The sequence below is a fragment of the Polyodon spathula genome, chromosome 37, assembly GCF_017654505.1.
Source record: "Polyodon spathula isolate WHYD16114869_AA chromosome 37, ASM1765450v1, whole genome shotgun sequence".
In the NCBI taxonomy this organism is placed as follows: domain Eukaryota; kingdom Metazoa; phylum Chordata; class Actinopteri; order Acipenseriformes; family Polyodontidae; genus Polyodon; species Polyodon spathula.
In genome coordinates this window covers 1529023-1544478 of record NC_054570.1, presented here as the reverse complement: position 1 = coordinate 1544478, position 15456 = coordinate 1529023, and the positions used below count along the sequence as shown (strand labels likewise).

At 45.3% G+C, this 15456-nt stretch overlaps 2 protein-coding genes and 1 pseudogene across 3 annotated transcripts; 2 read left to right on the top strand and 1 right to left on the bottom strand.

The window, feature by feature from the left end:
- The window catches only part of LOC121304198, a 387591-nt pseudogene that overhangs the window by 102716 nt on the left and 269419 nt on the right, over window positions 1-15456 (top strand).
- Window positions 2416-5317, top strand: LOC121304253 (fish-egg lectin-like). Its single transcript, XM_041235279.1, has 4 exons — window positions 2416-2538; window positions 3071-3298; window positions 4006-4351; window positions 4822-5317. Exons 1-4 carry the CDS (start codon window positions 2490-2492, stop codon window positions 4958-4960), a joined length of 762 nt encoding a protein of 253 aa, XP_041091213.1. The 5' UTR covers window positions 2416-2489; the 3' UTR covers window positions 4961-5317.
- On the bottom strand, window positions 7315-11053 carry pafah1b3. Of its 2 annotated transcripts, none has more exons than XM_041235286.1 (6): window positions 10971-11053; window positions 10242-10333; window positions 9675-9764; window positions 8949-9065; window positions 8235-8357; window positions 7315-7926 (listed from the first exon to the last, which is right to left on the bottom strand). In XM_041235286.1, the coding sequence occupies exons 2-6, from the start codon at window positions 10323-10325 to the stop codon at window positions 7669-7671; spliced, it is 672 nt and encodes a 223-aa protein (XP_041091220.1). In that variant the 5' UTR covers window positions 10326-10333; window positions 10971-11053; the 3' UTR covers window positions 7315-7668. The 2 variants fall into 2 exon arrangements, with proteins under 2 accessions (XP_041091220.1, XP_041091221.1); XM_041235287.1 differs by having other exon boundaries at window positions 10921-10987.

Sequence of the window (15456 nt, the reverse complement as noted above, 5' to 3'; positions counted from 1 at the left end):
ATTGCATTACCTTTCCTGGCTCTGACGCCGCCCACTTCGGCCGTCTCTGTGACACCCCCTTTTAAGGAGACTTATCGGTCTGTCTTGTGCAACCGTGATAGAAACATCTCAATCTAGATTTTTTATTGCATATATATATATGTATGTGTGTGTGTGTGTGTGTGTGTTAATCTTGTCCTGACAGGGGACGGGCTCCCAGTGGATTCACCAGTACGTCACCTACGACCTGGGAGTGCTGTGGCTCATCACAATGGATCAGAAGATACTGAGCTGCACCATCTAGCGCTCCCCTTGGAGGCTCTCCGTCGCCACCGCGCTCCTGCAGCCCGCCAGCCGGAGCTGGACTCGGCACCTGCATTCCCATGACCGATTCGGTTGATTGATTGTATCGATTGGATCCACGTTTACGTATCGACACAGAGATAAACGCATTGCTACTATACTATAGCGCGATAGCTAAAAGCGTCTTTTTTTTTCTTTTGCTCAACGTGGCGCAGGCTTCCTGAGAGTACAATATACGATAATTTATCAAAAAGAGGGTCAGAAACACACAGTGCTGCGATGCTGGCTTCCAACACTTTCCAGTCAATGTAGCCAAATTCCAAACCATTGCAATACGTGTAATATAAGTACTATATATATATATATAGTATATATATCATATATATATATATATATATATAGAGAGAGAGAGAGAGAGAGAGAGAGAGAGAGAGAATCACACCAGTCCCTAACATTATTATTATTATTATTATTATTAATAATAATAATAACACCAAGCTATTTTTAAAGTTACTGTATTATAGTTACTATTACTTCCTCTAAACTTCTATCTGCCTTTGTGTTCCTGGTTAATAATTAATTAATTCACGCTTGCTGTTCTTTGGCACAGTCTGTAGAGTCATGAGAACAAGGGAGTACCCTTTGAGGAGAATGAGGTGTTTGGTTTGCTCAGTTAAGCCAATGCACATATTGTTATATTATTTAATGTATGGCATAGTTCAGGTTGGATAACACATTCTCCAGGAAGCTTTCATTGTACCCATGCAAGCAAACAAGGATGTGGGAAAGTGAGGACAGAAAGTTTAACTGGAGGAAGCACCTAGTCAGAGTGCCCTGGACTGGAGGGAGCACCCTTTCTCTCAGGGGGGTGAGGGAGGGAGGGAGCAGTTCAGTCTCCATGCCTCAAGCCTGCCCTGGACTGGAGGGAGCACCCTTTCTCTTAGGGGGGTTGAGGGAGGGAGGGACAGAGGGAACAGTTCAGTCTCCATGCCTCAAGCCTGCTCTGGACTGGAGGGAGCCCCCTTTCTCTTAGCGGGGTTGAGGGAGGGGGGGGGAACCCCTTTTCTCCAGAGTAAGCAACTTGTCAGGAAGCACATGCTCAGGAAGGTCCAGTCAGCGCCGGCAGGATTACCAACCCTGACCCCGTCCCTGAAACAAACAAACAAAAAATACAAAATAAATAATATAGCGATCGTTTACGCTTCTTTTGCTGAAATATCATTCCTGGGTGGTGCTCTCTTCAAAATGTCTGCTCTAGTGCACTGTCCTCTAAATCATTGCAGAAAGAGCAAATAAAAAAAAACTCTCATAACAACAAATGCTCTGGCTGGTCTGTTGACAATGTTGGCGCGGTCAGTGCACTAGAGCAGACTTTTAAAAAAAAAAGCGCTTTGAAACAGACTTTAAAGTTGTAAAAGGTTGTCAGGATGTTAACAATGAAAAGTGACAGCTGTAGCAACACATGGGGATGTGTAACGCGAACCCCGTTCCCTACTCTTTAAACTAATAATGTTTTTAACAGCAAATTATATTGTGTTACCAAAAAAGCTGGAGCGAGCAAGACAAGACACGAGGCAGCCAAGCAAGCGAGACTGTGGCGCTGAGCCCCGAATGCACAAAGCTGGTTTTGTTTAAGGAGCTGGTTTAATTTCTTTCTTTAAACCATACCTTAAAGTCATTAGTATCTAAACATACGCCATTATCTCTTTCTTTCTCACAAACAATAATACAATGCAATTCAATCTGTTAGCATAACATTGTTCAGCAGGTTTCATTTGACTTTGTGAAGCAAAACGAATTATTTCGAATTGTATTTTCTTAGAAGAAATTCCAGCCGCAAAAACTCAGAGGCGTTTCTTCAAACGGGGAAAACACCCTGTGATAAAAAAAAGAGCGCACCTTTTTATTTTCAAATGCTGTAAAACAAAACCCATATTTGTTTTTGCTGTACACTGTACAAAGTGCTGTCTGTAATAACTTTGCGTAACTGTGCAAACCCAATTAATGACATTTAAATACTGAATTCAAATACTGGGTTTCAGTTCAAATATTTGCTTTAATCTGCCCTTATTTGATTTTCAAGGAAAGGCTGTCCGATTTTTCACACGGGTCTTCTTACACCAGGGCGTTTGAGTATAAGAGCCCCTGTCCCGGAGCTGGCTGTGACACATCAAGTCTCGCTCCCTGAAACTCGACTGACTGCAATCATGAGATCTTCTCTACTCGTCCTGGCTCTGTTCGTGGGCACAAGCCTGGGTAAGCGAGAGGGGCTGGGAGCGGGAGGGGGTAGGGTTTGAAATCTAAAGGTAAGTGTTGAGCCTCTTTGCACCCGATTCTAGCTTAGTTAGTGAAAGCAGTTTGCCGTGTTGTGTGACTCACTGCGTTTGCTCCACTAAGCAAGCAGAATTGCAATTACATGCACTGCATTACCTTGAGAAGCGTTTTTACGCCGCTGTGGCACAATGCTTAGTTTTGACCTCCTCCAGTCCAGCCGTAGCACTGTTTAAACAGGATGCCGCAGAGTTACATTTTACATCATAGCATCATAACAAAAACAATGCATTTCAGCCTCAGGTTTTTTTTAAAACTTATAAATGCCAATAATGAGGGGGAGGAAAAAAAAACCGTCCAGATTCTGGCAACTACTCTGCATTTTACCTGTTAACCAAAAAAAAAAAAAAAAAAAAAAAAAAGATTCTCGCCGTTGAAGAGGGACTGGAATGTGTCTGTTGTGTTCGTGTTGGTTTGCCTGGGTCTGTGTGCTTGTTTACGCAGCGTTGTTTTCCAGCGCTGGACTGCCAAGAGATTGACGGGCGACTCAAGCAGATCGACGTCAGCGACGGGCAGGTGTTCGGCGTGAACAGCGAAGACTCGATCTTCACTCGCTATGGAAACAGCTGGGTGCAGGTCCCAGGGGCCCTCAAGCACGTTACCGTGGGGCCCGCTGGAGTCTGGGGCGTCAACAAGGACAATCTCATCTTCAAGATGATCGGGGGACGCTGGCAACAGACTCAAGGTATGGAGTATGTCCACCTAGAAGACTTAACTGACCGTAACCCAGTCTCAATTAATGAATACCTGTACTGTTACCTAACACGTGTGCTAAGAATTCGATTTTATCATCACCTGGAATTTTAGGATTGAGACCTCGTTTAAAAATAAATCAATTTAAAATAATTTTAAATCTTTTATTTAACATCATGCAATCAAAAAATAAATAAATAAATAAACTACTAAATGGGATCGCCAATGAATTCTACCGGGAAGCCATACTAATGGCACAGCAGTATTTCATGTTAGATTTTGAAATGTCACATTTTTCTTTCTTTTTTTTTTTTTTGTGTTAAATATATAGGAAAACCACAAAGCGGCTGTGTGCGGTTCAATGTTAACGTAACGTCATTCCAGCAGACTCATTCGACTTCAAGAAGCAACGTTAGTTCATTCTATAGGGTGATGATGCAAAACTGCCCATCGCTGTAGCGCATGAGGTCCTTGTTAGGAAGGGCGAATCTAGTATTATCCTCAACGTTTCTAACCAGACCTGCTCCATGGGTTTGATCACCTGGCACTACACAGCTCCCTGCTGCCCTGCAGCCTCATACAGTCATTCTAACAGGTTTTACAGTGTACTGTTTAAAGAAAGCTTATGGGCTGCCTCGGTCCTCTCTATAACAGTCTAGCTCCTCCCCTCCATCCTCACTCTGGTATGTTTCCTTGCAGGTCTACTGAAGCAGATTGATGCAGGAGGAGACCAATTCGTCGCTGGAGTTAACATGTTTGATGGCATCTACTGCCTGGATCGCAATCCCACAGTGACCACGCGTGGAGGCGCGGCCGCCATTCCCTGGAACCAGCTTCCCGGGGCCCTCAAGTACTACTCCTGTGGCCCCCAGAGCTGCTGGGGGGTGAACTCTGCCGACCAGATCTACGTGATGAAGGGGGTGACCCCGGACGCCTGCATGGGCAGCAAGGCATGGCAGCAGGTCCCCGGAGCGCTGTCCATGATCGAGGTGTCCACCGACGGCAGTGTGTATGGGGTCAACTCTGCCGGGAACGTGTATCGCAGGTGAGCGCGCCGGCTCCTGAAACAAAACCAGCTTTGTGCATTCAGGGCTCAGTGACGCCACAGTCTCGCTTGCTTGGCTGCCTCGTGTCTTGTCTTGCTCCAGCTTTTTTGGTAACACAATATTATTTGCTGTTAAACATTCTTAGTTTTCATTGTTAACACCCTGACGGCAGTTTGCACTTACAACTTTAAAGTCTGTTTCAAAGCTCTTTTCAAAATGTCCGCTCCAGAGCACTGGCAGCGTCAGGATTACTGCCCACGTTGTCAAACTGGTGATACAGCGATAACGACCCACGACGTGGCACACAAGAGACAAACCTCCTGCAGTGATTTAGAAGACAGCTCTCAAACCCTAGTGCACTAGAGCGGACATTTTGAAAAGAGCACTGCCCAAGAATGATATTTCAGCAAAAGAAGTGTAAACGATCGCTGTATTATTATAATCGGTTTTTGTTTTTGTTTTTTTTCAGGGACGGGATCAGCGCTAGTAATCCTGCCGGCACTGATTGGACCTTCCTGAGCATGTGCGGGAAAAGCAAGCATGTGTCATATGACCTGGGTGTGCTCTGGGTGATCAGCCAAGAAGACAAGATCCTGGTCTGCAGCTAAACAAAAAAACATGATATATTGCGCTTGCATTGTAGCCCTGTACCGCCCTGTAACACCTGCAAGTTGCCTTGGATAAACGCGTCTGCCAAATAAAAAATAATCATATTTTTTTACCCCAGAAGAGCTTAAAGAGGGACAACAAACACGTTTGTTACCACTCGCAATCACAAGTACATCTTCACTCATCTCTCATTGCTTTGCTTAAAACTGTTTTGTTTCACAGTCTTGTTTTTTATGCCTGGTACGGACTGTACTGTTCTCTCCATGGAACAGCAGCATGTTGAGTTTCTTTTAATCTTCTTCCTGCTCAACACCTCCACCTTATAGAAATAAAGCATTATAAAAAAAAAAAAAAAACCCTGTGCGGTCTGTTACTGGTTTCCTTGGCTCCAGTCCTACTGAGGCCTGTTTACTGAGGCCTGTTTAAAGACAAGTTGCTTACTCTGGAGAAAAGGGTTTTCACCGCCCTGAAAAACCGACTGGACTGCTCCCTCCCTCCCTCCCCTCCCTAAGAGAAAGGGTGCTCCCTCCAGTCCAGAGCAGGCTTGAGACACAGAGACTGGACTGCTCCCTACCTCCCTCACCCCCCTGAGAAAAAGGGGGCTCCCTCCAGTTCAGGCCAGGCTTGAGGCACAGAGACTGGACTGCTCCCTCCAGTCCAGAGCAGGCTTGAAGCATGGAGACTAGACTGCTCCCTCCCTCCCTCCCTCCCTCCCTCTAAGAGAAAGGGTGCTCCCTCCAGTCCAGAGCAGGCTTGAAGCATGGAGACTAGACTGCTCCCTCCCTCCCTCCCTCCCTCAACCCCCTAAGAGAAAGGGTGCTCCCTCCAGTCCAGAGCAGGCTTGAAGCATGGAGACTGGACTGCTCCCTCCCTCCCTCACCCCCCTGAGAGAAAGGGTACTTCCTCCAGTCAGACTTTTCCACACCCCATTGTTTGCTCACATGGTGCCACTAAAGCTTCCTTTGTTGCACGGCCAAGCCTGGTGAACGCAAATGTAGTCCCCACCTGAACTATAAACACGAGAGGGAGGAGGTCTCACTAATCAAACCACAGTACTTGTAGCAATGTGTATTGGGTTAGCTCCTGTCCAAGCCAAGCCCTCATTCTTATCAAAGGGTGCTCCCGTATTCTCTCCTGAATCTACAGACCCTACCGAAGAACAGCAAGCAGCGAATTGCAAACCAAAGGTTTCAAATATCTCAGGGTTAGAGACTCACACTAGCCCTGCTGCTGCTGCACCCAGTCCTGGGGTTCACAAAACCCTGCAATGAAGTCTAGTATTGTTAATATTGAAATAATCAGGAGCCAGGAGTTTGAGCAGGGTTAGAAACTCACACTAGCCCTGCTGCTGCTGCTGCACCCAGTCCTGGGGTTCAGAGCTCCCCTCAATGAAGTCTAGTATTATTAATATTGCAATGATCAGGAGCCAGGAGTTTGAGCAGGGTTAGAAACTCACACTAGCCCTGCTGCTGCTGCACCCAGTCCTGGGGTTCAGAGCTCCCCTCAATGAAGTCTAGTATTATTAATATTGCAATGATCAGGAGCCAGGAGTTTGAGCAGGGTTAGAAACTCACACTAGCCCTGCTGCTGCTGCACCCAGTCCCGGGGTTCAGAGCTCCCCGCAATGAAGTCTATTATTATTAATATTGCAATGATCAGGAGCCAGGAGTTTGAGCAGGGTTAGAAACTCACACTAGCCCTGCTGCTGCTGCACCCAGTCCTGGGGTTCAGAGCTCCCCTCAATGAAGTCTATTATTATTAATATTGCAATGATCAGGAGCCAGGAGTTTGAGCAGGGTTAGAAACTCACACTAGCCCTGCTGCTGCAATCATTCCTGGGGTTCAGAGCTCCCCTCAATAAAGTCTATTCATATTGAAAAGCCAAGAGTTTGATGCTGAAAGAATTGGTTCTCCTAGAGAGCTGACTCACAGACTCAAAGGTGTAACCTAGTCATGATGGGATGAGATGTGTGGCCAGTTTCCTCACAGCACATTTATCAGGGACCTGATTCTTCAAACTCCCTGATCATTTCAACAACACACCTAAAAACGAAGAGTGTTCTGAAACCCAGGACATTTTGTGTGCATCACGGAATTGCTGATAAAGAAACAGGCTCAACAGGCCAAGCCACAGTTGTATTTAATACAGCAGCAGCTTCAGCAAGATTCTACCCTCCCACGTGCCCCTCTCTCTCAGACAGGTCGTCTACAATTCAGCAACACCCACAATGAAACGGTTAAGACAACACTCGGAACTCATGACAACAAACAAGGCGGTAACTTGGTCTCTTTTGTCACAGCTGTGTTGGGACTGCAGAGACCGAGCTGTGTGTTTAGTGTTTACTTCCTTTCCCCCTCTCTCAAGAAGCTGCCTCGCGATGCTCCCCTGGTGTGGTCAGCGGGCTTCTTGTTGTTTCTAAACTGGAGGGAACAGAGGGCAGAGCCGGGAGAGGGGTTAAGCAGAACAAGGGGGTCCCCCTCAGCTTTGAGGTCTGTTCTGATTTTTTTATTTTTTTTATTTTTTAATTTGGACTTCACAAAGAGCTCTTGCTTTGCAGGGGGGTGCTCCAGTGAGCTTGGAGAAGGAGACTAACACCAAGCCAGGGCTAGGAGGGAACAGAGGGGTGGGGGTGTGTGCAGGGTCGGAGATCAGACAGAACAGTTTCCACGGGCGTTACATGTTTGGATTGGTTGTCTCGGTGCTTGGTTATATTTTCTGCTGCTCCAGCATGGCGAGCAGCCGGGTGTGGATGGGCTGGCACACGGTGGCATAGCCGGCCCGGGTGAGGTGCAGGTAGTCGTACATGTCGTGGTGGGAGATGGTCCCGTCGGAGAGGACGAAGCCGGGGTCCACGTCCAGGAAGGAGGCGCCAGGCAGGGAGGGCAGGGCCTCCTGGATCAGCTGGTTCACGCGGGCGTTCTTCACCCGCAGAGCGTTGGGGCTCCTTCCACGAGGCAGGAGACCCTGGGGGAACAGAGCAGGTCAGGGTCTCTGTGCAGACAGACAGACAGACAGAGAGAGAGAGAGAGAGAGAGAGAGAGAGAGAGAGAGAGAGAGAGAGAGAGAGACAGACAGACAGGCAGGCAGGCAGGCAGAGAGATAGAGAGAGAGAGAGAGAGAGAGAGAGAGAGAGAGAGAGACGCAGAGACAGAGAGAGACACGCAGAGAGACAGAGAGAAAAGAGAGAGGAAGAGACAGAGACACACAGAGACAGACCGAGAGAGAGACAGACAGACAGGCAGGCAGGCAGTGGTCCTGCGTGTGTCACTCACCAGTATGAGGACTTTGGCTGTGGGCTGCTTGCCGTGGATCAGTCTGACGATGGCTCCGATTCCTTCCGCGACCTGCTCAGCACTGTCTCCGTGGTTATTGGTCCCCACCCAGAGCACTATAATCTGCGGCACAGGACACAGAGTTCAGACCAACAGCAGCATGCTCGCGTATTCACCGAGACAGAACAGGCATCTCCGCTGGACTCTATCCACCGCCATGCACCAACACTGCAGACAGCTGGTCCCTCACGCAGGGGCGGGAATAAGACTCCTACTGCACAGCAGTTTCACCCATTCCAGGTTTTCCCCATCGCACGAGCTTGATCAGCCTCAATTTTAGGCTTGAGACATCATTTAAAAAAGAAATAATAATTTTTTTAATTTAACACAGCGTAATCAAAAGAAACTACAAAATTTGATCGCAAAAAAAAAAAAAAAAAAAAAAAAAAACACAAAACACGGAAGTCATAATAGATTTTGATAAATTTCATATTTTTCCATTTTTGGTCAGTTTTTCCATTAAGCACATGGCAAAACTCCAAAGTGGCGGTGTGTAATTCAGCATGTGAACGTAATGTTATTCCAGCAGGTTTCATTCGAATTTAACCAGTCAGTTCTATAGAGTGATGCTAAAATTTTGGCCACAGCTGTACACAGTCCACATGGTCACTGAGCCACAGACAGCTGGGCTGACTCCCCCCCCCCCCCCCTCACCTTTGGGTTTATATGGTCCAGCTCTCCGTTCTGCAGCCTCCACAGAACATGCTGCGTGCAGTCTCCCCCCATTCCGAAATTGAGGGCGTGGAGAGGAGAAAAGAGCTCCCGCCAAACCTGCAGGGGGCAAAGCGCGCGGTAATGCAGGCGAATGATCGCAACGCCAAACAATCAAGACATGCACAAAGATAAAAAAAAAAAAAAAAACAACTCTGCACGGGGCTGCTGAGCTCGGATAAGGACCTGTTCCGTTCCCCGATCCCGCACGGGCAGTGCTTCCAGAACCCAGGACCCCCCCCCATCATCTTTACAGTTGGTCTAGAGATTTTCAAAATGTTTATAATTGTTGTACATTTGGAACCTACAATGTGTTCAAGAGCCGAGAACAATTAATTAAAAATATTTTAATCCAGCTTAGTGAGTTTAATCCTCAAGTTTTAAGGGTTTAGTTAAGTCCTTCGGACGAGACATAAAACAAACCGAGGTCCTATTGGAAGGGACTCTGCAGCAGCAGCAGCTGTTAATGATGCAGAGTTCATCCCCCCTAGTCTCTGGAAGCTGCTTTGGATAAAAGCACCTGCTATATGACTCATTCATAATAAATAATAATTGAGAGCTTGGTTAGACACTGGGAGACACCAGTACAGGAGACACTGGGTACCAGTGTTCGGGTTTGGGAAGCCCTGGGCTGGCGCGAGTTTCTCACTGTGGGTTTGGTTCTGGTACCTCGAACTGGTGCAGCAGCTGGACCAGACAGTCTCCCACAAACAGGACCTCTGGCTCCTTGTCCTTGCTGTCCGACACGAAGCGGTGATGCTGCGGGGAGAGACGGCACCGAGACAGAGATAGAGAGAGGAGGGGGGGGGAGGGAGAGAGAGAGAGGGAGAGAAGAGGGGGAGAGAGTGGGTTTAGAAGACAGACTTTCCTGGGCCAAGGAAGGATAGCGCAACAGTCTTGCAGGGATGGTAATGAGACTCCGACTGCATAGCATTTTCACCCATTCCAGGTTTTAATACCAGCTTGATTAGCCCACAGTAGGTCTAGGGAAAAATCTTCAGAGGCGGGTTTTATTGAGCTGAAAGGAATACCAGGACTGGATTGACCTGCTTCGCAATGGGAGTCTACTGCTATTACTTCTTGTGATACAAAGACAAGCGTTTCTTAATTCAGTGTTTAATATGGAAAATAAAGCCATGCATTCACAAGCCGCCTTCAGCGGCTCGGCTTTGAGATTAAAGGCGTTTTCCAGAGTTTTACGATCCCCTTTCCCTACCCCTGACCCCAGTGGATTACCAAGGAGAGCCAGCGTCCGTCTCCGTGCAGGTCAGCAGCCGCTGTGGGGGTGGCAGCTGGGTTCGAGTCTCCGTCACTCATCATGAATCAGCCTGGGAGAGAGAGAGAGAGAAACTTCACACAGAAAACTCCAATACTGAAGACACACAGCAACCTACAGTTAACCAACAATTATAATACCTGTAATCACATGCATAGCATGCAGTCCAATAAACACGCACACATCAGGCAAGTTTTCATAAAGGTAAAGAAACGACGTGACCACAAGTACCTGAGTGTGTGTGTCTAAACCCTCCGCCGTTATCAACACCACACACTATCTGTTCTACAATATTAATCTATCATGTGTTTACCTACACGACAGCAATACAGGTCAGAGATTTGCCAGCACTATAAATTCCCGTCAAAAACCTATTTGTTTTTTGCTTAGTCACCTGTACCCATTAGTCCCGACACACAACTAATAAATTTGGTAAATAAATAATTTTATTACGTGACATAATAAAACACACACATTTTGTTTTTGGTTCTTTTTATCTCTATAACGACTACAGCACGCATCATGCTAATAAACTATGTAAATTGCAAATATCTGTGTTAAAACTATTTGTTATATCCAGGTGACCTCATGCCAAAAGTTAAAGAATAAACAAACAGGAGTTTGCATTTGTTTTATTACCCGTGCGATAATTATTCGTCTTTTTATTTTTATTTTTTCTGTCCAGTTACCTTTTCAATGCAGCTGACTGAATTTTCAACAGAGCTAGCAGGACCCACCGGCACAAACCATTCACTCGCCAAAAGGGGTGTTACGCACAGCACAGACTTAAATTACACTGATACACTTAACAAACTACTGAAGAATTGTTTGATTTACACGTCCTATTATTAGGTTGGTTGAGAATAAAGTGTCTCAAATATAAAGTACGAGTATCAAGTGCTGTACGCTTTTTAGTTTTTTTTTTTTTTTTTTTTTAAATCTCCCTCACAAACGTAAATTGATTTTCCCAGAAGGCGAGTCCGTTGCAATAGCAGGAAGAATATGAGAAACCGAACATGCGCAGTAATGGTGTTTATATTTTCCTGCAGATTAAAATTATTATTTCTATTAAATAAAACGGTGTCTTATTTGTTTCTGATTACTTAATATATGTATTAAGCCATGTAGAAAATAATAATAATAATAATAATAATAATAATAATAATAATAATAATAATAATAATAATAATAATAATAATAATAATAATAATAATAATAATAATAATTATTATTATTATGATGTTTTGTCACAGATTAAATAATAACCAGAAACAGTTATTGTTGCACACCCCCTACTGGTCAAAAAGCCACGAAACAGTAAAACATTCTGCCATTTATTCCACTTAAACCAGAAGAGACTTTTGAGGCCTTGAAATCTAGTGTTTTCCAAGGAGAGGTTATGCTGTGAGTATGGATTTTTTGGTTTTATCATTTATTTATTTATTTATTTTTATCACAGCGGAATAACAGAATGAACCAGCCAGGCAGGAATCCATACACGGGCAGGAAACAGGTTCTGAAAGTGTTCCACGAGCATTTCAGAATGCCCTTGTGCGAAGACGAGAGAATCCCACACGATTCCGCTCCTGCCCCTGCCCCTGCCCCTGCCCCTGCCCCTCTCTCTGCTCCTGCCTGTGCCCCTGCCCCTCTCCCTGGTGTGGTGTGGTGTTCTCTGCACACAGGGTAAAGATGTACTGGGACAAGTAACGCACTGTGATTGGTTGATTTCTGATACGCGGTTTATAATTGGATGTTGAGGGGTGAGGGGAGGGATTTCACTTGCATGCCTGTTTTGTAAGCTTTGTGTTATTAGGGTCAGGCTGACTGCAGCGCTCTGGGCGGGGCTGCATCCAGGCCAGGCTAGCACCAGGAAAAGAAGGAGGAAGCTGCGCTTTCCTAGAAAGATGAACCTCGCTGTTTGTGTTTCCTGGCGTTGAAGATATCGTCATGGTAACATCTGTGTATCCTTTTCTTACAGCTGCTCGGGTCGTTGAGTGGGTTCTTCCTCTGAGCTGCTCCGAGAGGCTCTCTTGCCTAACACGCCCACTCACTTCGCACCCTGCCTCTCAGTTCTTTCTTCTCCTGATCAATTATATCCCCTTTAGTCATGTTTGTTTAAATTTCAGTTTTAGAAATTTTAAAACTGTCTGTGAACTCGGTTTTTCAAGAACGTGCATTTCAGCCCCTGTGTCGTGAATGGCAGTGCAGTGCAGATCAGATCAACGGAATTGCTCCAAACGTTTGCAGTGTGTTCAGTGATAAACTGCAGAGGGCTGCTGTGTTAACGTGAAAAGAGCATCACTCCCTTGCACATCACGAGAGCCTCTGGTTCCCCAAAGCGGCTGTTTGTTCCCTGTGCTGTGCTGCCAGGTCATGTGAGCAGACTGGGGTTTTCACAGGGGAGAGATGCACAAAATACTGAGTAAAAATCTCTTTTTTCTTTCCCTCTCTGAATTCTTTGTGGGCAGTAAAAGGATTACTAGGCCAAAGAACTGTTATCTATTTCATTATAGTAATCTTTGATAAAAAAAATTAGTTTCTTGTATTATTATTATTATTATTATTATTATTATTGAATTGCGTCCTTCCACAGGGACATTACATGGGTCACAAAGGAGACCTGCTCTTTTTTTTTGGCGGTATTATTGAATCTGCCCCTGAACATTATCCCAAGGATTCCAGCATCCTTCAGTTTGAGCCGTGAACTAAACGCATCAGCAGGGTCCAATACTGACTTTATATAGTGGACATGTTTTGTTTTCCTGGTAAACGGATTGGTTTCTGCTGCTCTGCAGTGCTGCAATTGACTGAAAGAAAGCCCAGTCTTGTAATGTACGAATAGGGAAGCCAGCGACTATTCAAAACTCTTCAGTGTTTTCAAATGTCAGCAATCAAGCAATAAGAAGATTTTTGTTAGAATCCATTTAGTTATTTTGGATAAGATGTCACAAAAGCCCTAGAACAACAATGCAGTATTATTTATTTATGTATTTATTTATTTATTTGTGTATGTACAGCACCGGCACAGATTATGGAAACAACAAACGATTCACAGCAGGGTGGAGATTGCATTGCCTGTGTTTCCTCACTCTGACTCCTTACTTACTCAGTGCCCTGCTATCCCTGAACAGATCATCGTGTCCTCTTTACAAATAGGCTGAATATTTGAACGAGCGAGACCTCTCTCAAGTAGAACGGTCCACCCGGAAATGTTCTCCTTTTTGTATAGGAAAGCAGCACAGCTGGGGACGGGGAGTTTGTTATCAGATTGCTTCACTCAGACGACTTGCTCTCTAAACATCTTGGCATCCCTGAAGAGATAATTGTCTCCTCTCTAAAAAAAAAGTAATTTGTGGTTTCCCTAATGTATGTATTCTTTATTCTTTTTATCTTCATTGTAGAATGTTTTTTTTTTTTACCAGTTGGGAAGGCAGTTTTGTACACACGCTGATTTGAATTTCCTTTAATCTTTTTTTCTATTTTTCATTTTGATGCACTTGACAGAGTCCTGGTCTATACTGATCACAGCTCTTTTCCCTATAGTTTTGTTTCCATGATTTATTTTTTTTAATCAGTCTAGCCTGTTTCTGTGGTCTCACTTCTTTGTTTTCCTTTAAAGGAAGGACTGTGCTGAGTGTTGTAGTCTTTGTTGTTATCCAGAGACGAGATCTCTTTTGTATTGGTACAATACTCAAAACACTTCTGCTTTTTTCCAAACAGAAATTATTTCCAAATTTCCAAAAAAAAGTGTTTGCAAAGAAATTATTATTTCTTTTAATAGATCTAGTTTTTAAAGTTGCAGTGTTCTAGGTTAACGTTCAGCTTGAAACCAAAATATTAAACGATTCATATACAATGTATAGCGCTCAGTACCTCTGCAACTGCTTCTCCCTGTCTTTCGTTAACAAACAAAATTAATTTAAGAAATACCGTGACCCAGCAATTGTGGCTATCTTCACAGATAGTTACCTGACAGGATTTAAGATTGAGGTTCATACTCCAGTACTGGGGTTACCATGTGACTCTGTGCACGGCTGGACAGTTCAGATTTTTCAACTCGTGTTGCAATGCATTCTGGTACACATTACCTGTCTTAGGTACCTTTGACAGCAGGACTACACTTCCCAAAATGCATTGGGGCGTGACTTAAAAAGCCTGAACGGTCCCAAACTGTCCAGCCGTGCACGGAGTCACATGGTCTGGCCAGTCTGACCTAGTGTACTGGAGTCATATAATACCCTATGCAAGACCAGATCTCTGCTCCCTCTCTGTGTGGACTGGGACAGAACATTGCTGTGCTGTTAAACTGATGGGTCAGGCTACAGTATTAATACACCCACAGTGTTCAAAAACAAGCTTTTATAAATGATAAGGTAAACTTCATCTGAAACCAGGTCATATAGACAAACACTCTAATAATGTCTGTGTTTGAAGGTACATTTTACATTGCTGCTGGGCTGTCCAGTGGATTTCCCTGTAGCACAGTACAGTCTATGCCTCATTGATCTGCACAACACATGTGATCACATGGAAGGCTTTAATAAAAAGATGTAGTCTTAATATCTTAAATGAACTGCCCTATTAAAGGCACCAATTTAATTAGACAACAGCTGCTTGGTAAAATAGTCTTGCTTGCCCAGGTCGGGCTCAGGTGTGTTGCTATCACTGTGGTTACTGCTCTTGAGTGCTTCCTTCAGCTTGGTCCAGAACAGAGCCTGACCCTCAGGGTCCCTGGGCCACTCGATGTAGGTCTTCTTCAGCATCACCTTCCTCATCTTGTGGTAGGCGGACAGCTCCCTCTCAGGGATCTTTTCCAGGAAAACGAGGATCAAGACATCCCGGAGCTCGTGGAACAGCCTGTAGCTGGCCAGCTGAATCTCCAGAGAGCACCACTCGCTGAGGAGGTACTGCCTGCTCACCACGCAGAGGGTCTTCCGGCTGCAGTAGATGCTGTCCACGATGTTGTCCACAATGTTCCTGCCCAGCTCGAAGTCGCGGTGGTGGAGGCACAGCTTGAAAGACGGTGGGCCCCTCAGCTCCAGGTTGGGCAGGAGCTCCTGCAGGACCCAGCCTTCGTCCGCGGAGTTGTAGGAGATGAAAGCATCGTATTTGTAGTGCTGGTCTTCATCGCCCGCACGCTGCCAGCGCTCGTTGAACCAGGATCGGAAGATGTAG

What these genes read in the sequence shown, in the direction of transcription:
- LOC121304253 (XM_041235279.1), top strand. Translation starts at nt 2,490, where the DNA reads ATGAGATCTTCTCTACTCGTCCTGGCTCTGTTCGTGGGCACAAGCCTG. An exon ending in GTTCGTGGGCACAAGCCTGG is followed by an intron (nt 2,539 to 3,070) that starts GTAAGCGAGAGG and finishes GTTGTTTTCCAG; the next exon opens with CGCTGGACTGCCAAGAGATT. An exon ending in GCCGGGAACGTGTATCGCAG is followed by an intron (nt 4,352 to 4,821) that starts GTGAGCGCGCCG and finishes GTTTTTTTTCAG; the next exon opens with GGACGGGATCAGCGCTAGTA.
- pafah1b3 (XM_041235286.1), bottom strand. Translation starts at nt 10,325, where the DNA reads ATGATGAGTGACGGAGACTCGAACCCAGCTGCCACCCCCACAGCGGCT. An exon ending in ACGGACGCTGGCTCTCCTTG is followed by an intron (nt 9,765 to 10,241) that starts GTAATCCACTGG and finishes CTCTCCCCGCAG; the next exon opens with CATCACCGCTTCGTGTCGGA. An exon ending in TGGACCATATAAACCCAAAG is followed by an intron (nt 8,358 to 8,948) that starts GTGAGGGGGGGG and finishes CCTGTGCCGCAG; the next exon opens with ATTATAGTGCTCTGGGTGGG.